The sequence below is a fragment of the Podarcis gaigeae genome (assembly GCF_964106915.1).
Source record: "Podarcis gaigeae genome assembly, chromosome: 13".
Lineage (NCBI taxonomy): Eukaryota > Metazoa > Chordata > Lepidosauria > Squamata > Lacertidae > Podarcis > Podarcis gaigeae.
This window is the reverse complement of record NC_139689.1, coordinates 21,980,858-22,004,657: the sequence shown is the minus strand read 5'-3', so window position 1 is coordinate 22,004,657 and position 23,800 is coordinate 21,980,858. Positions and strand designations below refer to the sequence as shown.

At 45.7% G+C, this 23,800-nt stretch overlaps 4 protein-coding genes across 4 annotated transcripts in view; 1 reads left to right on the top strand and 3 right to left on the bottom strand.

Moving 5' to 3' along the window:
- Positions 1 to 326: 326 nt before the first annotated feature.
- On the top strand, positions 327 to 2,419 carry NUPR1 (nuclear protein 1, transcriptional regulator). Its single transcript, XM_083708123.1, has 3 exons — positions 327 to 556; positions 1,568 to 1,719; positions 2,020 to 2,419. Exons 1-2 carry the CDS (start codon positions 454 to 456, stop codon positions 1,708 to 1,710), a joined length of 246 nt encoding a protein of 81 aa, XP_083564249.1. The 5' UTR covers positions 327 to 453; the 3' UTR covers positions 1,711 to 1,719; positions 2,020 to 2,419.
- A 392-nt stretch (positions 2,420 to 2,811) lies between these two features.
- Positions 2,812 to 10,698, bottom strand: LOC310829532 (uncharacterized protein). Its single transcript, XM_083708116.1, has 12 exons — positions 10,364 to 10,698; positions 10,130 to 10,241; positions 9,043 to 9,136; positions 8,630 to 8,684; positions 8,172 to 8,312; positions 7,253 to 7,413; positions 7,021 to 7,119; positions 6,668 to 6,813; positions 6,052 to 6,226; positions 5,012 to 5,124; positions 4,846 to 4,930; positions 2,812 to 4,651 (listed from the first exon to the last, which is right to left on the bottom strand). The coding sequence occupies exons 1-12, from the start codon at positions 10,626 to 10,628 to the stop codon at positions 4,595 to 4,597; spliced, it is 1,503 nt and encodes a 500-aa protein (XP_083564242.1). The 5' UTR covers positions 10,629 to 10,698; the 3' UTR covers positions 2,812 to 4,594.
- A 2,294-nt stretch (positions 10,699 to 12,992) lies between these two features.
- LOC310829534 (sulfotransferase 1C2-like) lies at positions 12,993 to 17,034 on the bottom strand. The gene is made up of 8 exons (XM_083708119.1): positions 16,782 to 17,034; positions 16,476 to 16,650; positions 16,029 to 16,157; positions 15,832 to 15,929; positions 15,084 to 15,210; positions 14,546 to 14,640; positions 13,808 to 13,988; positions 12,993 to 13,317 (listed from the first exon to the last, which is right to left on the bottom strand). Exons 2-8 carry the CDS (start codon positions 16,645 to 16,647, stop codon positions 13,205 to 13,207), a joined length of 915 nt encoding a protein of 304 aa, XP_083564245.1. The 5' UTR covers positions 16,648 to 16,650; positions 16,782 to 17,034; the 3' UTR covers positions 12,993 to 13,204.
- A 2,359-nt stretch (positions 17,035 to 19,393) lies between these two features.
- LOC310830458 (uncharacterized protein) overlaps positions 19,394 to 23,800 on the bottom strand; it is a 31,734-nt gene continuing 27,327 nt past the window's right edge. The window contains exons 14-16 of the mRNA XM_083710236.1: positions 23,278 to 23,372; positions 21,836 to 22,016; positions 19,394 to 19,720 (exon numbers count right to left, since the gene is read on the bottom strand). Of these exons, the coding sequence (XP_083566362.1) occupies positions 19,608 to 19,720; positions 21,836 to 22,016; positions 23,278 to 23,372 (389 nt within the window). The 3' untranslated portion in view covers positions 19,394 to 19,607. The remainder of the gene's footprint in view (positions 19,721 to 21,835; positions 22,017 to 23,277; positions 23,373 to 23,800) is intronic.

The following is a 23,800-nucleotide window of genomic DNA, read 5'->3' as shown; positions in this document are numbered from 1 at the left end:
CAACACTCCCGGGTAACCACCTTGCAGAGAAATTTACATTTCACATAAGCCTCTGGGCAACATTCATTGTGCTAATCAAATTACTCAGGAGATGTTTGGATTGCATGTTCTTGACGGGAAGTTTTGGTTATAGGATCAGGTGAGGGGTGGGAGTGGGAAGTCCTTGAGTATACGGAAAAGAGATTGTATTGTCACATGAAGGAGATTGGCAGCATCAGATATTTTACCAGTTGCATCAGATTCTGAAATCTGTTGCCTGTAGCTTTAAGGGGTGGAAGAGGATGATGCAATTGTGGGTGTTGTTGGGGGTGTATATATATATGTTGTCTCCCAAACACATTGAGAGAGAAAAACAGTCTCACAGAGAAGACAGATAGCACTTTGAACTCCTGATTGTTGTCATTCCTTCCTTCCTTTTTCTCCACTAGCTGTCAACGAAAGATCGGTCCCAGCATGTCGACTTCTTTCGTCCAAGTCGAGAAGCTACACCCAACGCCTTTCGAGGTGGAATACTTTGACCAGTATGATTTCTACAGCCTGACGGACAGATACAGCAGTAAGTGCACTGCAGAAATGGGGGAGAACCCAAGGGCGGGAAATCCCATATTGTGAAGGGATTCTTAGGGTTGCAGTAGAAACTATGCTCTGGGTCGTTTGAAAAACACTGGCATAGATAAAGAAGAAACATATAGAAGGATGGCAGGGAACTAGGCGCAGTGTAAAACCGTAATGTTGAACAGCAAGCTGTGAGTGATCCCATGCAAAAGATTGCTGCATTAAATTCTAAGACCCCTGATTCCCTTCTCACAAATCCCCCACCCTAAAATTTGAATTCCAGCTTCACCCACATAAAGCCAAGTTTTTGTGCATCTTTAACCACTGCAGCTATGTGCTGCCATAAAGTTGGTTAAAACAGGTTACTGGTCTGTAATAGCATTATACTGTAGTCATTTTGTGGCTTGCCTACAGCGAGGGAAAAGGATGTCAAAGGGTTAACAACTCAGTACTAAGCGAAGGCACCCCTGGATGATGTGGGTCAGTCATGTGGTGCATTTTTCCTTATAAACAAACAGCCCCAGGTTACCACTGGAACTCTTCACAAACAGAGCGATGCATAAATGTGAATCACTCTGGTAGTGCCCAATTCACAAGATGACTAGCAAAGATCTACTGTCGCTGCATGAACCACCTCTGGCTGTTCAAGTCTTTGGAAAAGCAGCTAGAGGGTATAATTTCGAGTAGCAAAAAATGACCCCAGGGGAAAAGGTTAAAGGGCTTAAGTCACAGTTCCCTAGGCTGTTTTTCTTCATCATCCAGGAAAATTGCATATGCAAAGGACAAGCCACAGCAGCTCACCTCTCTGGAAGAAACCTGCTTCTTAGGCTAGAGGTGTGTGGTGAAATTAGCATTAGCTAAAAGCTGCAGAATCCCTAACCCTAGTAACACAAAGCAGATGCAAGCTAGTGCATGGCCACCCCTCACCCTCAAAATAATTAGCCATTTGGGGAAATTATAGTCCAACTGCCTGTGATGCAGAATACTATTAACTTGTGTTTGATTCCACCAGGTGGCTCCTCCCGCAAAGGTCGTTCCAAGAAAGAGGCGGAGGATCATACAAACCGGCCAAATCCTGGGGGCCATGAACGTAAGATAGTATTGAAGCTGCAACGCACGGAGCAAAAGCGGAAAGGGACAGCATCCAAGAAATGAAAAACGCAGGTGAGAGGCCTCCTCTGTGCTGCTCAACAAAATGGCCGCCCTTCTGCCAATGAAAGGACACTACCCACCTACATGAACAAGATGTCCACTATATAAAAAAGGGACTGCCCCTTATTTAGAGGCAAGAGACATAATCAAAAACAATAGGAGCGGTACAAATTTAGGGTAATACATATTTTAAATCCCTTCACTTTTCACTACTGGGTGTGGATCAGGTGTCAAGCTAATACACACACATTGGCCGCAGGAAGTTGTGGTGTGCATTGCTCACAAATCTTTCCCTCACTTTCCCCCCCACAGCTCTGAGTCTGGTCACAATACTCAGGTTCTGGACACAACGGCAACGTCGATACGGAGATAGCTGAACGCCACGCAATGGTGGTTTCTTTTGAGGAGGAACAAGGTCTACTGCTCGCAAGTGAGAATGATGCTGAAGGAGGTCAGGATGACCACAGCCCAGCCCAAAAACCAACGAGGATGAGACTGAGGAAGAGACGGCCGCAGCAGCCATCCCTCACACCTCATAAAGGCCAATGGAAGGATGCATATTTAAGCTCAGTTAGAAAATAAAACCTTCCAAGCCTTTCCATTTGGGTTTGGGTTTTTAAAATTGTATTGCAAACTGCCCTGAGGTAAATTTACAAAGGGTTATATACAGTTGATATACAAATGTATCAAATAAACAATATACAGATTTTAATATCTTGCCTGGGGGTGGAAACTCTTCACCCATTTACTTACTGATATGTAATTGCCTATGTAAAAGTCTTTGCCCTTTTCCCAATTTGGGGGTGGTAGCTGGTGATCTACAAGTAGTGAAACTGGGAAAATTGTGGATAGCATGAATTCATAGAAAAGCTGCTTCCACAGAGCACCAGAAAGGGCTGAGGGGAAGGCAATATATTCAAATTGCACACCCCAAACCAATATACTTTCTAGATTAAATAAAGATGCATGACTGTTTTCTTGTGACACTCATTTGAATGGAGCCGGGCCAGGAAACATGAGGAAAAAGCAGAAATTAACACCAGGAGGGGAAGGAGCTACATGTGAGGACTAAAAGCTTCTGGATGAAAAAAAGAAGCCAAGGCAAATTCTACAGTGAGCTTTATTAAATGCGCCATCCTCCCCACACCCACCCTTAGTGGTAATGTTTGCTGGAGCACATTGCGGAAAGAGAAACTTGTTTTACTGAAGCCCTAGGCAAGGGGTTCATACCAGCAAATTTTAAAACAGCTTCTAATGCGTATATGTTACGAATTTCAGGCTACCCCTCCCCTTCCCCATCACCACCTTAGTATCAGTTCGTACCAACAAAAGACACAAAGCTTCAGAAAGTGGTGGGGAGGAACCAAAATGGTGAGCCGATTAGCAGCGACACAGCCATAAATTCTGGCTCCTCTCCTTTCCTGAAGGAAAGCAATCTCTTGACGAAGTTGGTAGTTGGCATACATACCATGGGCTATTTTCTGTTTGTAGGGAGAGAAAGACAATTGAAATTGAACTCTTGCGCCCTTGTTCCATTGACTAGCACCACCACAATCCCATTTGGGGATAGGGCTTGAGAAATTATAACCCCGATTGTAACATTTTTGTACAGCTGTGAGGGCAATTTAGAAACTCACAATTAAGCCGTTTCTCTTGGATCATGGTTTACATCCAAGTCTCTTAAAGCAAGGGATTAGAGAAAAATAGCTCCCTCTACACTGAAAATTTTCTGATCCTCACAACAAGATTGGTTACTGCTGCTGTCATTTGCCTCAATATGTGGAGTATCTCAAAACAGATGGAAAGATCAGTCTCTCATGGACACAGCATCTTTAGCCATTTCATGAGGCACAGATACAGAGATTACAACGGAGATGTCTGAGAATCAATGAATGCAGCTGAGGGAAATTAGCTGAGACAGCTCTTTTTTTCCAGAGAGGTGCCACTAGATGTGTGGGAGGAGACTCCCAGTATGCTACAATGAGTGCTGGAGACATTATAGCTTATATAAAAAATGCAGTTATGGTGAGAATTCACAGCATTAAGTATCAGCATAGGTAGGACTGCAGAACGAACGAGAGGACAGTGGTTATCGGCAAAAATGTCCTGACTTCCCCTCAAGAGCTGGTATCAGTTGAAGGCACTTCATAGTGTGAGACGGAGGATGACATGGGCATCTCCCAAGTCCTAATGCAACATACAGAGATGTTCAGAGGTATGAGGTATTGCTTGCCAAAGGATAAGAAGAAGACACTGAACTTGACATTTAACAGAGACAAAAGTCATCCTAAGGGACAGTGGATGGGCCAAGGCTAGTTACAGGTGGCAGTGATGCAGAGATGATGCATTGCCAAAGGAGGGGAGTACCAATTAGGGTCATGAAGACAGGTGGTCCCCATCTTAATGAAAATGATGTTAGTAGCCAGTAAAAGAGCATTATCAGCTTATAGTGTTGCCAGTTAAAAACTTGGTTATTTAGGAGTGACATAGTTCAATCAGGTGCAAAAAGCAGCTGGGCAATGCTGCTGTTGCTCCCTCATGAGGCCACAGAAAAGGCCAGAGGCATCATCCCATTAAAAGTTAAGTGTAGCAGCCTTAGCAGGACTCGTAACAAGTGCGGACGCAGGGCACCACTGGTGTGATTGATCCCAGTTCAGAAGAACACAGGGCGCCCACTCCTATCCAATCAAATACAAGGAGTTGACCTATGTTGAACAGATGCTAAGTCAATTAGAGGCCCATGAAGTGGTGTTTTAAAAAAAAACCCGGCCCCTTAGGACGGTTCACAGTTGCTGTACAAATCTCTGTTCTCTGGAGTGACTCAGAGGGGAGAGATTTTAACGTGGCAGGGGATTGGCAGTCTCTTTGAATCCATCAGGGAGGGGTTTCAGCTCAGGTCCTGCTCGCCGATGCTTTGGCGAAGGTATTCCTCATACAGCTGTCTCTGCAGAAAAAAACAGAATTACTTGTAACCTGATACACTGGCCAGCCCCTTCTCCTAGGAAGGATATCCCCAACCTACCATTACCCAGAATCCCACACAGGAGTCATGAACCCTGCCTCTCCTAACCATGATCCTTTGGCACAGATGTCAAGCCCCGTGTCATAACTCCAAACCAAATTCCCAAAACTGTCAACCTTTTTTTCTAGCACCACGTCCACTACGTAGTCTCGCCTGTCCTCTAGCTGCCGCTTCTGTTTCTTTGAGAGGGTGGGCTTTGTCCTAAACAAGAAAGGAGGAGGGATACGTTTAGTGTGGTGCATGTCTCCCCTGCACAAGCATTAAGCCGAGAGAGCTTCTTACCTGAAAGTGTAACTGGCCAAGAGCAGGAGGAGAATTGAGAGGCCAAGAAGACCAAAGAATACTGTTAAGGTTTGCTCTTCAGGGACAAGGCTCCACATGGAAGCAATTGGACGCTGAAAAATAAGATAATGGGTGTAAGACACAAGAGTTTGTATTCACAGAGGAAATCATAAGAGCTCACATACTATTTGCTGTAAATATTTTTTTACTAAAAATCCAAACATTTTATGGCAAGGCAATCCAAATTTCCTACTGACAAAATTGAAATTCTGTGTCCTGCAAAAAATAAGCAATATAAGCATGCATGCTTTAATTATATTTATCATCAAGTGTTCTACTATCTAGGCGCTGCCCAAATTTATTTTGTTTACTTTTTAAAGAACCACAGTTGTTTCCAACCCCACCCCCCCAAAAAAACACTGTTTTCTTATTTAAGAAAAAAGAAAGAAAACTGGGATTCTTACTGCACTGAATCCTGCAACCATGTTGCATAGGGGAAGAATTATAGACAGCACACAGCCATAGTTATCTGTATCAAAGTTAATTTATCTGGCATTTGTGACTACAGGGTATATCCAGTGAGTCACACTCCAAGGATGCCCATTAAAAATAATGTGTACTATTACCTTAGGTCCATTCTCCCCCCCCCCCCATTATTTTCAGTGGGTCTAGTCTGGGTAAAGCTTGGATACAACCTTCTGACTTATTTTTTCCACCCTCCAGAGATGCACAAGTGAGGAAAGAATGGCAATTTTCTAATTGCTCTTTTAAAAGCTTGCTTTCAAACTCTTATACATGAAAGCTAAAATATGGCTTCTCCTCTCCCCTGCCCCTCCAAATGAAAGCAGAGATTCAGGTACAGTATGTTACTTTTACACTTGCACAGAATTGTGAATAATACATGGCTCCAGTCATAAAAAGTGTAATGGAGCTGAACTGAGGAGAATCCTGAGAAAGCACGGGGGAAAATAGTGATTATGGGGCACTGAGGAGCAATGGGAAGCTGAATTGAGGGAAAGTAAGCAAAAAAAAGCACTCACCATGGACAGCTCTAATGCTTGGCTTTGCTCTTCTCCCAACACCAAAGTCCAGAGTTGGCGAGCAAAGGCTGTACCAAAGAGCAAGGTCACGAGGAGAAAGATGGGCAGGAGGCAGCCTGCTAGCCCAAGCAGTGCTCCCCGGAAACGAGCGCGGAAGTTGCTGTTTCTGGCCTCACTGGGCACATAGAGAGGAGAGAAAAAGAGCAAAATACACACACCTGGGAATGAGGAAGACCACTACAATGTCCCAGGCACTCAAATCCTGCTACCCCTAATGCACTCATAGATGTCTATTTCCTGATTTCCTCTCCAATCTCTTTCACAATTTCTAGAGAAGATCTCTCCGGCCCCAAACACATGTTAATTAACTGCTCAATGTCCCTCCCACATGCATTTCACTTCAGGGCGGCCAGGTGGTCTTGCTAACCCGCCTTTTCATCTCATAAAAACTTCACACTCCATTCTTTCATCTGTGATTTGATGCGCTACCCTGCTCCCTGCTAAATGCTTCTCACAGCCAACCCTTCACAGACTGACAAGCAGCTTCAGCTCTTATGAGGAATATGGCAACGTTTAAGACATTCATCATTCGCTTCCCACAATGCCGCGCTCTTACTTGTCCTCTTCTAGCAAACGCTGCGTGGCCTCCTCAATGAGGTGGCAGTCCCGCTCCAAAGCGTTGAGTGTGTGCTGCACAGTTTGGCTGATTGTCTTCTCGATGGTTCGGCAGATCTCCTCAATCTGATTAACGCACCGGCTTGGCTGAGGGACAGTGTTAGGCTGGTTACACACACCACCATTCATAGCCCATCAACATCCTCCTAGCAAATCTCACTTTTCTCACACACACCAAGGTGCAACTGTTTTGCATATTTTCTTCCCCCTTCCCAAGGCTTCCTACCTTTTCGTTAACTTTACTTCATGGAGGCTTACCCATCACCTCTGAAATGGCAAAGGGTTGCCACTCACCTTATTGGAGTTGGGGATGTAGATTGTGGGCATATCAAACCCGCACTTATTGAGGCCTGGGCGCTTGCAGAGTTCCTGGACAATTTGCATCAGCACCCTCTGTCAGGAAAGAGAACAGATCAGAATCAAGAAAAAAGGGAAAGACCTTGTGGTGCTTCCCTTATTGAAACAGACATTCTGTCTCCCGTTTCTTGATCATTATCCCCAAGACAACCTCGCCCTGTGAGAGTACCTGTCTGTCACCTTCTGCACCTGCCTCATCAGCCTTGCTGAGGTAAAAATGCAACTTGTCTCCATGCCCCTCATTGAGCTGCTCCACAATGTTGAGAGTGCGTTTGCAAAGGGCCTGCCCCATGGGGTCAAAAAAGACCAGGATGAGGTCGCAGAGCTGGCCTGGAAGCAAGACAATGGCAGAAGAAGGGAGTTAATCTACAGTAAAAGATGCCTCATGCTAAAATATTCTCCCTACTGCCACTGTGGCAATGCAGCATTTCTCTATGAATTCTTGCCAACAAGTTTTATCATCACTTACAAATATATTTTCACAAATTCTCCTAAAGACACTTATTACTAATTATAAAAAAGCAGCAAAAACCTAATTAGGAAAGAAAACAGCAAAAAAATCAATTTTCCCTCCAGATTCCAACCACCACCACATCTTTGTACCCCAGAGTTTCCTTTCTTTATACCTCCATTCCAGTTGTCCCCACACAGGTCCATTTTCATTTGAATACTAGCTTGATCCAAAATAACAGTTCTTCCCAATGCTTTTTCTAGATCAGAATGGTGAAAATGTGGCCCTCCAGGTGTCACTGGACTCCAGTTCCCTTCAGCCCCTGCTGGCACAGTCAATGGTAAGGGATAATGGGAGTTGATGTTCAATGACACCTGGAGGCTTACAGGTTCCTCATCTCTGCTCTGGATTAAGAACAAAAAGAAAGCCTGCCGGATCAGGCCAAAGCCCCATCTAGTCCAACACTCAGTCCTCACAATGATCAATCAAGATCACTGTAGGAAGTGTGCAAGCTGAACACGAGCACAATTCCCAGCAATTGGTATTCAGAGGCATAATGCCTCCAAAAGAGGAATTCATTAAGAGAATCTACAGCAGGAGACAACTCCATTCCGTTTATCCACACTGCTACACTCACCAAACCAGATAAGTGCCCCTTCCACATCAAAAGGATATTTCATGTCTCCGTCCACCAAGCCTGGCGTGTCAAGGAAAGTGACCAGGGGGAACTGCTTCTGCTTAGAGGTACAGATCTCAGTGCTCAGGTACTCTGGCACACCTAAAAGAAAGAGGAGAGGCAAAATTAGGATTCTGAAGTCGGCTCTTACCACTGACAGATGCTAAGCACTGTGTCTGTGCTCTACGTCTCCTGAAAACAAACACCGTACTCCAAATCATTCTACCCACTGTGGTGATGTAACTCAAGATGGCGGAGTTCCACAACACCACGTATCTCAATGACTTGATGGCATGATTGCAACAGCCACCCACAAATCCTGTAGATGCCAGTTGCCTGCCTTAAGGAACAACTGATCCAATTCACATCACCATTTAATGCAGAGGTCCACTCCTTGCTCTTAATTGTTTGCAACTAACCTTTGAAACTCTGCAAGGCCTGGAAATGGGGGTACAGATGGAGTGTGGCATTACCCTGTAAGAGGGGGGGAAACAGAAGAGGTTAGAACATAGGATACTGTACTACAGTACAGATGGCATTGAAAAGATCAGACAAAATCATGGCCATAGGTCCATCCTATATGTTAATTGTGAATTCATTATTTAAGTTCTTCAGTTATTCCAGATCACCTTATCCACTCAACTGCTTATATAAGTGGAACTGATGCTGTTACACATTTACAAGAAATCAATCTTTGTGAGTGCGGCACCATCTATACTTAGGAACTCCTTGCCTATTGATATCAGTAATTTCTATATCCTCCGTCCAGAGAATTGCAGGAAGGCAGCCATTTTCTCTTGGAGTATTGTGAATCCGAAAAGGAAATTCTTACCGTGAGAGATTCTCGTTTCCTTCCACTAGTGATGAAGGTGAAACCCTGAGTCTCAATAGCTACACCGGTTCGTTGAATGTGCTCCTCAACATACCTGCAGGAAAACATTGAAGGGAGCAAGATGCTTTTGAATGATGGAAATGTCATTTGATCCCATTCCCACCACAAAACTATCTTGGATATCTTGTGGATTATAGCCCCCTCTTTGCATACTGAAACCAGCCAGTATGAATGCAAGCCCTCTGGTACTCAGAATATCCTGTCCAACCCATCAACTAGCAATAATTCATAGCATACTGTATCTTGCATAAATACCAAGGAGTGCCACAAAACGACACCTGTATCTTTTGTTACTGTGTATCAGTGTTAAGAAACCACCCTAACAGCCCTCCAGACATACCAATGCCTCCTATTCAGCAGCAACACCTTCCTCAAGTCATCAAACACTGGGGGGGGGGGGGGCTGAACTGGAGGTTTGGCAGAGACTTGAAATGCACCACTACCAAACCCCATAGGATTTCCCCAGAGCACCACGCACCCAGAGCCAGATTTAGGTTTGATAAGGCCCTAAGCTACTGAAGGTAATGAGGCCCTTTATATGTCCAGCTGTCCTTTGTCCACAACAAATTGTCGCTGTTTTTCGTGTTGAATATATGCTATATGGTAATTTATGGACCTAACAGGTATCTAAAGCCATTTACCACTGTTGCTGTATGTAGGTTTTATTTTATTTGTTTTTTTTTATCTTATATTTTGGAAATGTACATCCAGTAGTTTTTTTCCTTTAATTTTTTGGGGGGAGCCCAAGAGAGTGGGGCCCTAAGCTATAGCTTGTTTAGCTTATACATAAATTCGGCACTGCCATGCACCCATGCCAACACATCCCTTGGCATGCTACTCTGCTTCCAGCTCACTTGGGTTTGCCGAAAATGAGTCTCTTAATGTCAGGGTTGTGGGTTTGAGTCCCACGTTGGGCAAAAGATCCCTGCATTGCAGGGGTTGGTCTGGATGACCCTTAGGGTCCCTTCCAACCCTACCATTTCTATGAGTCCCTTTGCCCTCCTTTGTATATCCCTCTTCAGCTCACCAGTTGATGAAGCTGCTCTTGCCAGCGCTGTGGTTGCCCATCACCATGACAGTCACTTTGCGGCGTGGTGGGAGCAGAGTCAGGCCCAGGCGCCCCCCAATGGACACCAGCCCTGGGAGGGGGAGGGGAAAGGTTAGCTCCTGCACACACACCCCACGCAACCCTTCAGACGCCCCCCACCCCCTGACCCAGGAAGACCCCCCCCCATCTTTTTGCCCCATCCCCAACTCTCACCATGACCCGGATGCACATAAAGCGAGTGCGCCTCCCGCAGGACCCGCTCGGTCACGGATTCAGACACGCTCGCGGCCACCGGGTTCGCGGCCTCGCGGGGCTTCCCACCCTTGCCCCCAGGCATGGCTACCGGAGAGCGAGGAGCCAACGGAAACGGCAAGGAAGCCTGGGAAGCGGAGCGGAAGCAAAGGAAACTACAGCTCCCGAAAGGCACTGCGCGCGCGTGCGCGTGGGGGAAGAGGGGCTTGTGTTTCCCATAAGGCATCGCGCCAGCAGGTAGTCAAGCCGCGTAGACGTTGCCGCTCTCTTAAGTAGACTCAGGTGTACGGAGCGGCACTACAGATCCCACGGGGCAACGCGGTCTGAGGCGCCTATCAAACGAGGAGCGAAACCCAAAGGGGGTTCGGTCGTGATGGTTGTTTGCATAAATTTCTGGTTCCCGATTGCAGGTGGCAAGAACCTCGGTGTAAGAGGCAATACCGGTGGAAATAGACGCGAACGTGGAAAGCTCGGACCAGGCAGGGACAGGTGTTCCCTTTCGCTTGCTTAAAAATGATGTCCTCTGTTAAGTTGTGGGTAGACATAGCAGACGACGCAGCGATTTCTCCAAAGCACCTCTTTATTTGTAAGCTGGAACAGAGCTGAACAACAAACAGCTCAGCCGGCCTGCTTTTATAGGCAGCCAGCTATCAACATTGTAGCAACAACAACCCAGGGTTTCCCGCCTAAAGTAACTGACATAGACCTGAGTGAAAACTATGTACATGATACTCCTGGTGGCCAGTGTGAGAACTTCAATACATAACATCCTCCATCCCCAAAACATATTTAGCGTGGTGGGGCTACTTTTTATTTTATTTTTTTTAAAAAAAATATTTATTAAGCTTTTTGAATACAATGCATAAATAATAAACAACATTACTTATATCATGACATAGTTTCATCACTTCTTTGAACTCCCTCACGTCTCCCACTCCCACTTACATCTTTATAAAAAAATTTCAAGCAAATTATCATCTTGTTTGGAACCTTATATATATATTTAACCATTTCGTCTTGTGTGTTCCATTTCAACAGCAAGTTATACATTCTTGAAAGTACCTTAGTCTTAGGTTCTAACAGTTCTGTTTCCAACTTCAATTTCTCCACCTGGAACCCTAACTTTTTATCGTTTTTAAATACTTTTTAAAGGCTGAAGGAATAGCATAGATCCGTGTGGTGCAGCTCTCCCCGACATTCAGATGTAGGGAGCACTACACCTGTTGAACCGTGTTTCACATTCCAATCCTATGCAGATTTAAGCAAGGCTAAAAGTTCATTGATTTTCATGGGTTTACCTCCCCTCAACATTCCTGCCAACCTAGGAGTTCGAAAGCACACAGTGGAAGTAGATAAATAGGTACTGCTCTGGCGGGAAGGTAAACGGCATTTCCGTGCACTGCTCTGGTTTGCCAGAAGCAACTTAGTCAGCCGGCCACATGACCCGGAAGCTGTATGCCGGCTCCCTCGGCCAATAAAGCGAGATGAGCGCCGCAACCCCAGAGTCGGTCACGACTGGACCTAATGGTCAGGGGTCCCCTTTACCTTTACCTCCCCTCAACATAAGATTATGTAACTAAAACCCTCAACAAGGAATCTTTGCTGTAGAAACATACTACTAGGTGTGCTGTTGAACCATCATTTTATATATAGAGAGAGGCACTGTAGGAAATCTTCAGGTGTTGGCAAGGCAGATTTTAACTTTTTATATGGTTTTTAGCACATGGTTTTATGTGCAATTGTTGTAAACTGCTCCAATTTTTTTTATGGGTGTTTGCTGTTGTGCCACACCTACTGGAGTGAGTAAAATTTAGTGCAGCGTGCCAATATATTGGTCAAATGCCACAGTTCAGGACTGTCAGAAAATGGGGCAGAAGTTCTAGCATTATACTGTAATCAGGAAAACTCACACAATACTGTCCTATCTAAATGCACCCTTCAAATCTGGGGCGCCCCACCCTTTTTTGTCCCCATGACTGTTGTCTGCCAGGTGCTCAAAAAGATGAGTGGGACCATTTCCTAAGCAATCCAAAGTTCACAGGTGGAGTCGTATCACCAAATCTTAACAGGTACTTCTAAATTTTATGTAAGTCTGGTTACATATTACATACCTGGAAGGGAGCCAAGTGGGCTCTGCCTGTTGAGAAATGTGGATTTTCTACTTGAAGACTGCCAGAGAAAATGAGGCAATCCTTGTCAAAAAACGCAAGGAAGTAGGAATTGTTGTCCACCTTCCTCCATCATGGCCTTATCCTCCAGCAACAGACTGTCTTGCCATTTAGAGGGTTAAAGTGCAGAGAAACAGGCTCTGGGCCTCCATATGACGTTGGACTCCAATTCCTATCAACCCTAGGCAGCATTGCCAATGGTGAAGGATGATGGGAGTTGTAGTCCAACAACATCGGGGGGGGGGGCAGGTTCCCCATCCCTGCCCTAAGGCAAGCAGAACAGCCAGAACTCCAGCCTATGGTCTCTCTTTTGGAAATGAGGATTTCCGACCAATGCAAATAGCACTTTCAGAGGAGGGGTTACAGTATTTGTGTTCTGTAAGGGCTTATTCTCTGAACATGAGAAGAGCAAGCATGGCAATAGAGCAAACCTGTTTGTTTATTTACTTTGCAAAAGCAAACAAAGGACAGCCACAAATTCTAAAATGGAACAGGAACTGTTAAGTTGTGGGTGAACATTCATTTTAGGTAGGCCTTGCTTGTGGCATCAGTCCTGTATTGTACTGAATGCAGGTCTAGTCAGGACTCCAGGCCTGTTGTTGTGAAAATCCTGATGTGGAGCATAGAGGTGAGTTTATATCTCTGTGCGAAAGTTCAGGCCGCTGCCCTTCAGTAACTGAGCGCAGGTGTCATCTAGCCATTCACTCTGAGCCACTGTGAAGTGTTTCTTCCAGTTTCCAACAGTGCCTGCAGGTGGGAAACCAGGTCAGAAAAGAAAAACATTGACAGCCTGGTTTTGCCAGGCACCTTTCCTAGCAGTCTTGTGTTTCATACTCTGTCTTTATGGGACCCTGAACTTCTGCCACAATTGCAGTTCACTGCAGAGCACCTGGGAAATGTTCCAAAGCAAACACAGCCTACTGAGTCTTACTGTTACCCTCTTAGCAAGAGCAGAACCACTAGGTAATTTCAGATCCTGGTAATTTAATTGTCTTACAGGGCGGCCTTATATGTTTGACCTCACCTAACAAATAACATTTCTCATCTCCCCAGCCCCCTGTTCGCTTCTACACTTCTGATATTGTTGAACAAGAAGCCAAAACCAGTTCCTAACCCCAATAAAAAGAAATAACTTCTGGACTTTGCTTTTGCCCCATTTAGAATGTGACAACACTCCCTCCCCCTCCTGCATTCTGCAGATTCTCCAGACGGTCCCCTAAGACCTGTTTTCTCTCACCTTTTCTCATGAAGGGTGACACACTATGGTCCACGAGAAAGGAGGGCAGGGTGCTGTAATTAGCCATCGGGTTTGCTTTCATGCTCTCAAACTTTGTGTGCTCCACAATCTGGTTCAGAACTGATTCTGGGAGTTCTAGGCCCATAAATTGGATCACTTTTCGGATTTCCCGGGCTGGGTTCTAAGGAGAGAAAGACAACATGGGAAGGAGGATTCGGCCTGTTAGTGATAGAAAGTTTACCTTAAGGCACCTCCCTGGCTTTAAGGAGGCTGTGTCTCCTACTTAACAGAGGGCAGTCCTCTAGCCGAAAGGCTGTCTGGCCCAAGTCCAGGTGGAAGATGGAGAAGCACAAGAAAGGAGAGCGGGGGCCTTGAAGATGCCCATCAACAGCATCAGAACAGCAGACTAAGCAAACACACAGGCCGCCCGATTACAGTCTTCCTCGCAATGGTGAGTTATAACTGTGTTGCTATTTAAATTACAGTAATTGTTTAAATATTTGCAGCTATGCATATACATCAGCATGTCCACATTGTATGCAAATCAATGTCCTCTTTTTTGTGATGCATGTCGTTTTTTGGAAACGCCTAAGTGCCCCCCTCACATTTGTTTCTTGCTAGACTGCGGCACTGCCGTCAGAAAGTACCGTCTTTGAGATGTGTGTGTGTGAGAGAGAGAGAGGGAGAGAGAGAGAGAGAGAGAGAGAGAGAGAGAGAGAGAGAGAGAGACCTTCTTACCTCTTTCATATCTTCATAAAAGAGGTAGAGGACTGGGTGACGGTCCTTGGCCTCCCACCAGCCACGAACATGGTCAGACCAAGAGCCCCAGGCAACTGCAAAAAAAATGGACCAGTAGAAAGTGAACATGGCACCCTCCCTGTGTCCTGATGCACAGACTATATTTTAGTTATTTATTATTTTTTAACATTATATTTCTACATCACCCTTCACCCGGGGATCACACAAAAATGCATAACATAGTACCTAATATCAAGGTAGGAAAGAATATAGTGAGGGGCTTTGTGGATTCACGTAATTTTCTCCTTCTGCGCTACATTTATGTTTCTGTTTATTTTTAAATTTAAAAACTGATCTTCATCCAAAAGGATTGTAGCATAGAGTGCAATAACCACCACTGCACAGGTATCTCAGTAGGCCCGTTCTCATCACATCACTGAAAACTGAGCCCAGGGATCCTGGCCTCTTTCCCTGGCCTTAGGAAGGCTCTTGAGGGTAATGTCTTCTTTCCTCCCACCTCTTCGCCTCCTCCACTCACCCTTCCCAGCAACAAAATTCTCCAGAAACTCATTCCAGGTTCCAGTCTCTGGCATTATCTTGCTCATGTGGTGGAAATGGAAATAGGAGACCACATTGTCCTTGGCATTTCTGGCCACATAAATGACCTGCAGAAATACATCCGAAAGAAAAGATGACAGGGAAGTCCGAGCGCCAGGCCTCTTGCTCACCCTCTCAGCTCCAATCTGTACTCCTCTCATTTTGCCAGCAGTTATCTATGCCTTGCTTTTAAATATTAAATGAAGTGATGGTTCTTAAATGGAAGCCCATGTGATGCAATTTTTATTAAGAATATTATTTGGGTTGGGTTGGAGTGTGTGTGTGTTAGTTCGTTCGTTCATTGCTCAGTGGAATGAAACAAGAAGCAGCCATACCACCAACCCACCAACCACCTCATGTGGATTGTGCTGGTGTTTAATTCCTTTTAGTGGAAAGAGGTTATGAAGGCTCAAAGCTGGTCTGGAAGGACAAATTCACACAAGGCCAGCCCATTACTCAAAATATCGAAGTCTAGAAGCTAAAATTATTCCGTGATAAAAGCAAAAGCAAGACAATGATGAGGGCAAAAAGAAGAGACCCGTGCTCTTGAAACATCCTCTCTTTTGGTGACAATTCCACATGATCATGGCTTCATGCCAGAATATCAAAACAACAGAACTGAGAGATTAGCATTGGTTTAGATTAAACCTTGCCCTTTCATCAACCTCACCCTGGTGAATTATCCTGACCTTGCATTTCTGTTCCCAAAAAGAAGCAGGAAGGAGCTGAACCGGGAGGTGACTTTTGAGTATACGTGGAGAGGGCATTAGGTCTGCCTGTTCAACACCTGAAAGAACAGAGGGCACAATCCAGCCTCATGATGATAAGCCCTTCACTCTACCCTCACCGCTCTCTTCCCAAAAGTTAAACAGTACCCACTACTCACCAGAAACAAAAGGTTTCATAGGAGGCATGTCTATGAAGGGCATCCGCTCATAGATGGGTTTCTGATTACATTTCTCCAGGTCACCTCTATGCTGAACCATGCTCACTATTTGCTGGATCCAGGTGGTCCCTGCCAGAGGAAAGTGGGAAAGCTTAGTAGTTAGTAGTGGAGTGGGAAGAGGAAGCTCTAGGGGGTTAATGGGGGGATGGCAGGGGGTTGGCGAGCAAGCAAGCAGGGGCACAGCCCCTAGTATATTTGCAGGTAGGTATGTTATAGGACCCATGATAGTCTTGTGATTGAAATTTGTTTTGAACTGTCTTTTATGCTGCTGCTCAAATTAAGCACCACCACCATTCATCCAGTGTCCCACCATCCCTTATGTTCCCTTAATATCTCCCCTCTGCCATGCTCAGTTTTCCTTATTTCTCTCTTTATGAACCCCTTTACCTGCTTTGGGGTAAGTGCAGATGAGAAGATCGTCAGGTCGGGCTTTAAAGCCCTGTATGGTACCCCAGTGCTCGTGTAATGTATTGGGGAAAAGGACCCCTTCAATCTCCTCCAGGGTTGCTCGCTTGGGGTGCATGGGGTCAAAATCTCCTGGCCCTGATTCACGATCCATCACCTGGAAGCAAAATATATTGTAGTCAAATATGACCCACTCCTTGTCCCCCCCCCCCAAAGAGCTGCTGCTGCTTCCTTTACTTCCTTTTGGGCCAAATCCTAGTAGGGGAGTAAAACTTCATGGCCACCTACCAGCTCTCCTCTCCTTTCAGACAGCTGCACTTCTCTCCTTTCTTCTGTCTTCCTCTTGTTTCCTGAAGTTAGTTCTTGACCCAGGAATTGCAAATTGAGAGAGCAGGGTGTGTACTTCCCCAGTTGAAGTCTCCTGTATGCTTTGGCTGGGCATCCAGCCAGGACCTTCCCCTAAATTGGCAGTAATTCCCCTAGTTGGCTAAAATTGTGTGAGATAACTCTCTCTCTCTCTCTCTCTCTCTCTCTCTCTCTCTCTCTCTCTCTCTGTGTGTGTGTGTGTGTGTCCCATGATACTTTATCAAAGGCACTGGTATGGAACCTCAGTCTCCACCCTAGCTAATTTAACCCCTTAGCATGTGTACACAGGTAGCAAACCCAGGTGTTTCCTGACCAGCCCATGATAAGCTTAGTCCTACCATATTCCTTCATACCAAGGGAAGGGCCTTCAACCTTTGATCTGCAGTTACTGTACTCAGTTCACGGCAAGGAATCCTGCAGGTCTAGATAACAAACGTTTACAAATTAGTACTTCCCTGTCTCAAGTCGTGGCTCTCTGGAAGGAATGGGGCAGGAGATGGACCTGGAGGTGATATTTGAGCATGCAGGAAAAGGACATTGCCTCCACTTGTTCCACAACTGCAACTCCAGAGGGTGAACATCCAACCTGGTCCTAAGAAGCCTTTCACACACTCAAACTCTCACCCATTATATCATTGAATCGATACCTATTATTCACCCGAGGGATGGATTTTGGAAGGCACATCTCTGTGAAGGGCATCTGAGCGCATTTATGTAGATCTCTTCCTTGTCCTATCAAGTCTACCATTTCCTGAAATCAAGTAGTCCCTGGCATGAGGGTGGTCAGAAGAGGCATAGAGAGGGCGTAATAGTCAGCCAGTGGCCTTATCTCAGTATCCCCCTCCAACTGCTGTCTCTCCCAGAGGGAAGGACTAGACCACGTGAAAAATGAACATAATATTTTAGCTGCAGTCCACTCATTTTCAGCTTTGTATTCTTGTTATTTAAAAAGTGTGCCTAGACATTCCATTGTTGTGCCCATAACCTAGGTTTAAGGTGCCATTTAGCTCCTAGCTTTCATATCTCAGTTTCTAATACTGCCTGTAAACCATATTTTCTTACAAAGAATCCAGGTGTCCTGCCTGATAGTTTGACCTTTGCCCCAGGGGCGCAGCGTGAGGGGGTCAGGGGGCCGTAGCCCCAGGCATACAATTTTGAGGGGGCATGAACTAGGCACCCCCATGCAGGGATCCCTGTCCCGCCCTGCCTTCCGCCTGGGGTCTCTGGACCCCAAAGCCCAGCCTGGCCTCACTACCACATCCCCTGCTCCCTCACTGAATGGCTACCTGGCCAGTGTCTGGGGGGAGCGGGATTCACACACCAAGGGTTGTGTCGGCTAGCTGGGCTCCCCCCTGCATGGGTGGGCCGGTGGTGCAGCACAGACCCACTTGGCTCTGGTGGTGAGAGCTGGGCTGGTGCAGCGGGTTCTTTTCACCCTCTGCCCCCTCCCCCCCCCCGGTGGCAGGCGCCCTGGGCACCAGCAAACCATGCAGTGCCACTGGTTTCCCCCACTACATGCCACAATAGAAAAGGCTCAACCTTTGTTTGTTCAATTTAGAGCAACACTTAAATATCATTTGCTACTGCCCACCCCATGGTGTTTTATTGTGGACATGTTCTTGACACAACAATTGTACATTCCTGGTGGTCTTATTCTGCTTTGTTAGTTGTTCTGTGTTGCTTTCCTGACGATACCACATTATTGCTGTCTGGAGGGGTGACGTATAAGCAGGTGGTGGCGACAAGGGAGAAATACGACAGGTCACCCATTGTTAGTCGGTTGACGCTGCAAAAACCCCACAGCACTGCCCTGGAAATGTTTCGTTGCTCAGAGAAGAGAGGAGCATGCAACAGAAATACGTTTGTTTTTCATAAACAAAGACCCACTCAAGCACAAACTATGCAGGAAAATGTGGGACCCATTTGCAACTGCCCCATTTAAGACCAGAACAAAGCGGGGTACAATTTAAAACACCCAAATGTCATGCGGTGAGGTGGTGATCAATCTCTCCTGCCGCAGCACTGCCTTCCCCCAGCCAGAATCACTTCTAGCATCAGCCGGTGAGGAAAGGACTTTATAGGACCATGTAGATATGGCGAATGGTGGAGGACAGGTGCCAACAAACCCTTTCCTTGTGATCCTCTGGCATTTGACCCATTCAATTTAGATCTGATGAGGAAAAGCCCCTGCTATTTTTAAGGCTGTGCTCATATTGCTGCCTTAGAACTCAGTGCTTGTCTTCATCAGTGCTTTTCACAGATCCTTCCCCCACCTCAAGCTGTTCACATCAGCACTGTTTCGTTAGTTTCAGATTCGTTTCTGTTTGTGTACACACCAAGGGAGGTTGGGAAGTGGGTAGGAAGGCTCTAGGACCCCATCGGAGCCTCGAGCCCCCTTCCCAAAGTCCTAGCAGGCACCTTGAGGGCTGTGGCCAGGGTGTCAAATGGCCTCACACAGGGTGGCATATTACCAAGGTCCACCCCTGTTCACACGTTTGCTGGACATGAATTAGGAATGGCTTAAGGACTTCCAATCGGTGTGGAGCTGGTTTAATTATTTATTTCATTAAATTTATACACTGCTTGATTGTAAAATAACAACAACAACTGAAAAGCTGTCTGAGAAACAACACCTCAATCAGTAGTATTGTATAACAAAGAGATTTTCCCTTTATCAATATGGATCTTTTATTCAGCTCCTCTTCAGTTGAAAGAGTGAAAGTCTCTCTGTGAGGCATGGAGAGATGCTTACAGCTGTGTGCGGAAGGTCAGGTCGCTGCCCTTTAATAACTGGGCACAGACATGATCTAGCTGTTCACTTTGAGCCACTGTGAAGTGTTCCTTCCAGTTTCCTACGGTTCCTGCAGGTGGGGAAGACAATCCAGAAAAAATTAAGCTGTTTAACATCCCTTCAACCATCTGTTTTCCTATCTTCTTTTCTTTTTCTTTTAACTCAGCAGATTTCAAACTTTCTCCGTTTAGGGAGCCCTTCCTCAACTTAGTAAATCTGCTCAGGAACTCTTGCACAGGATTCTGGGAAGTAAAGGTAAAGGTAAAGGTACCCCTGCCCGTACGGGCGAGTCTTGCCAGACTCTGGGGTTGTGCGCCCATCTCACTCAAGAGGCCAGGGGCCAGCGCTGTCCGAAGACACTTCCGGGTCACGTGGCCAGCGTGACATCGCTGCTCTGGCGAGCCAGAGCTGCACACGGAAACGCCGTTTACCTTCCCGCTAGAAAGCGGTCCCTATTTATCTACTTGCACCCAAGGGTGCTTTCGAACTGCTAGGTTGGCAGGCGCTGGGACTGAGCAACGGGAGTGCACCCCGCCGCGGGGGTTCGAACCGCCGACCTTTCGATCGGCAAGCCCTAGGTGCTGAGGCATTTACCCACAGCGCCACCCGCGTCCCTCCTCATTCTGGGAAGTAGTCTAGGGCAAACCTTTGGCTGATGTGAGGGACTACTGGCCCAATAGTTTCTCTGCCTGAAGTAAAAATCTCCCTCCTGCAAGCTGTACATTTCATTTTGGAGCCAGTGTGTCATTCCTACTTCGGTTATGAATTCACTGTTTGGCCTTGAGCCTTTCACCATCTCTCAGCTCTGGTACTCCAACTGGAAATTAGGAGTGATAAATACTGACCCACCTTACAGGGTTGTTGTGTGGAGGCAAACATGTTGAAGATTTTACAATCTTAAACGCACGGTCCTTGTTACCCACTTATATCTGAAAGCAAATTCCTGGCTCTTACTTTTTGAGGCAGATTGAGCATCATGGGACAGAACAGTGGTGAGTGATGGGAGGGCTACAATTATCTCCCAACCGTTAGTTTCTACCAGCTGACTGGCTAAGGGACAGGATCAACATCCCCCCCAAAAAATGAAGCACAATCCTCATCTCCCTTCTCAACATTCCCGAGTTCAAAATGACTCCCAAAATCTCTGAAGGTAGTCACTTCCAATAGCTATTTCATAATATTGCTGAACTACCCTGAATGCAGGGCACCAAGTAGGCCCCCCCGGGGGGGGGGTCAGCCAACGAAGGGCCACATCCCCAAAGTCTGATGGGCACTGCCATTCAAAGTGTGCGTGTGTGCCGTGCCATGCAATCAATTATGTGAGGCAGGACTTACCTGCCCCCCAAATATTTTATTCAAGTTGGCACCTAAATAAGAATATTGAGGGGTCCCTACAAGGGGTTCAACATTTTAAGGAAGACTGGACCTTTGGAGACAGCGTACCTTTTAAGGCTCAAACTGGTTAGGAAATTTGAGACCAGACCAGGATATACGACAGCAAAGTGGCTATAAGCCTGATCTTTATTAAAGCTGTTGCAACAGGGTGCTCACCCCACACGCAGGAGAGAGGAGGAGGACCCCAGACAAAGGTGTGCAAGCCCTTATATAGACTGTGAAATTGCCCACCCTGTAGCTCAAGACCACCCCCCAGATACATCATACCTACAGCACACAAGGGGTGTAGCCCAAGACCACCCCCTTAATACATCAGAGAAGGGGCGGACTACAACAGAAATCTGAGTGCATTGTTTTTTCTCCTGTCTGCTAGGTTACTTGATTGGATTACCTGGGCATCCTGGCCACTCTTTTGTTATGATAACTACTCCTGAATCCAGGTCACAGGGCACAGGCTCACCCTTTTCACATCTTAAATGTGCCCTTGAGACAGGATTTGTGAGCAAAGAGACAATGGGAAGGCTCCCCATTTCCTTTGACCTTGCAGAGAAATATTTGAGGTCAATTTGGAAGAGAGAAAATGGTTTCAGGGCTTTTCTGTGGGTTTCAGACATGTGGTTTACATATTTGTATGTGTTTGTATGTATAAAATATATATATATATTATATATAAGACCTTAAAATTCTTATAACACACCCCTGACTGAAAGTGATTGTGCACTGCTTGCTTTCACTGTTGCCCCTATCAGTCCCCTCCCCCCCTCCTGTCAGATGGGTCTTTGGTTCCCACCTTTTCTCATGAAGGGCGAGATGCTTTGGTCCAGGAAGGCAGAAGAGAAGGTGGTATAATTTGTCATTGGGTTTGTTTTCATGTTCTCAAAATCTGTGTGCTGCACAATCTGGTTGAGAACAAATTCTGGGAGCTCTATTCCCAGAAACCGGGCTACCTTCTGAATTTCCCGGGCCGGATCCTATAGAAAAAGAAAGGCAACTGGGAATTATGTTCACATGTGGTGGGGGTGTAAATATGATTTTTTTTTCTGGCAAAGGGTGTTGAAGGAGATAACACAAATCACTGGTTTAAAGCTGACCAAAAGTCCAGAGATAGCATTATTATCAATTTATGATGGGGTGGAAGGTTTGCAGGCTATGAAGGACTTGCTTACAAATTTATTGACAGCTGCACAAATTATAATAGCTAGGAAATGGAAGGGGCAAGCAGAATATAAAATGGGGGAATGGTATAAAGAGGTGTGGAATATAGCTATTAATGATAAATTAACATGTGTCATTAAGGTAAGACAGGGAATATGCAGGAGTAATGATTTCAAGGAAATTTTGGGAGGTTGGATAATTACAATGGAATGGTCTTGGTGGTGTGGTGCACATTTTTATTCTTATATTTTTATGATCATTCCTTTGTCATGATCATCATCATCATCATGAAAAAAGAAGAAGCAACAGCAGTTAAAGGAAGGAAGGAAGGAAGGAAGGAAGGAAGGAAGGAAGGAAGGAAGGAAGAAAGAAAGAAAAGAGTTGTCATGGGTAGTGTGGCAAATCAGGTTGTGTTCATCTAGAAATCTAGTATTCCTAAATCATCATCAACAGCATCATCATTAAATTTAGTGACTACTACTAATAATAATCCCACTTTAAGCCAAAGGAGCCCAGGGTGGCAAAAACATCAATTTTATTTTTTTTTTAAAAAGCGTTCTCCAAACAGTTAAAAATGTTCTCAAAGCAGTGATTTCAGAACACGCTGTGTTTTAGACTTGCTGTTTGATGTTCTGTAGCTGGTACTACCAGAGAAGAAGCCAATAAAGCCTGGTAACCCATTCAGTCCCTGTGTGTGATTGATTAGAAGCTTGGAGGGAGGACTTGGGAAAGTGACCCCTTCCTTGACGGTCTCTAGCAGCAGCACCACCAGCACAACATTTCCCTGATGAAAATAGGGACATCCTATTCCTATTCCTATTATTTACTTCTCTATGATTCTGTGAATTCTCCTCACCCCCAGGGATTGCCTGCGAGATGAAATACATTTTACCACATGATGGAATCTGGCTCCTTATGACTTGGAGTCTGTTATGTTATGCTCACTGAATTTGTTTCTGGCTCTTTTGGGGCCCTGCTGCCAGAAGCCCACGGCGTCAGAATATTTCTTCAAAGCATTTCTAGTGCAAATAATCTCCTTAGTGGAACCTACAGCCTTATGTGTATGTTGCCTCTTACCTCTTTCACGTCTTCGTAAAAAACGTACAGAATTGGGTGACGTTCTTTGGCCTCCCACCATCCACGAACATGGTTGGCCCATGAGCCGTAGGTCACTAAAAAATAGACCGAAGGGTTAGAGCAGGGGTCAGCAACCTTTTTCAGCCATGGGCCAGTCCACCACCCCTTAGACCATGTGGTGGGCTGGACTAGATATATATTTCTGGAGGGTGGGGAATGAACAAATTCCAATGCCCCACAAATAAAAGCACATATTTGAAATGAAAGCACTCATTCCACTCATGTAAAAACACGCAGGTTCCTGGACCATCCGTGGGCTGTATTGAGAAGGCGATTGGGCTGCATCTGGCCCCCGGGCCTTAGGTTGCCTACCCCTGGGTTAGAGAGTGAAGCATGGTGCCCATACCTGTGTCCGCCTCTTCCCCATAGTGTAACTTTCCCCATGGCTGGAAAAACAACAGCAAATAACTTTGCAGGTTCACATGACTTGCCCACTTGCTTCAGAGGATTTTTCTGACTCTCC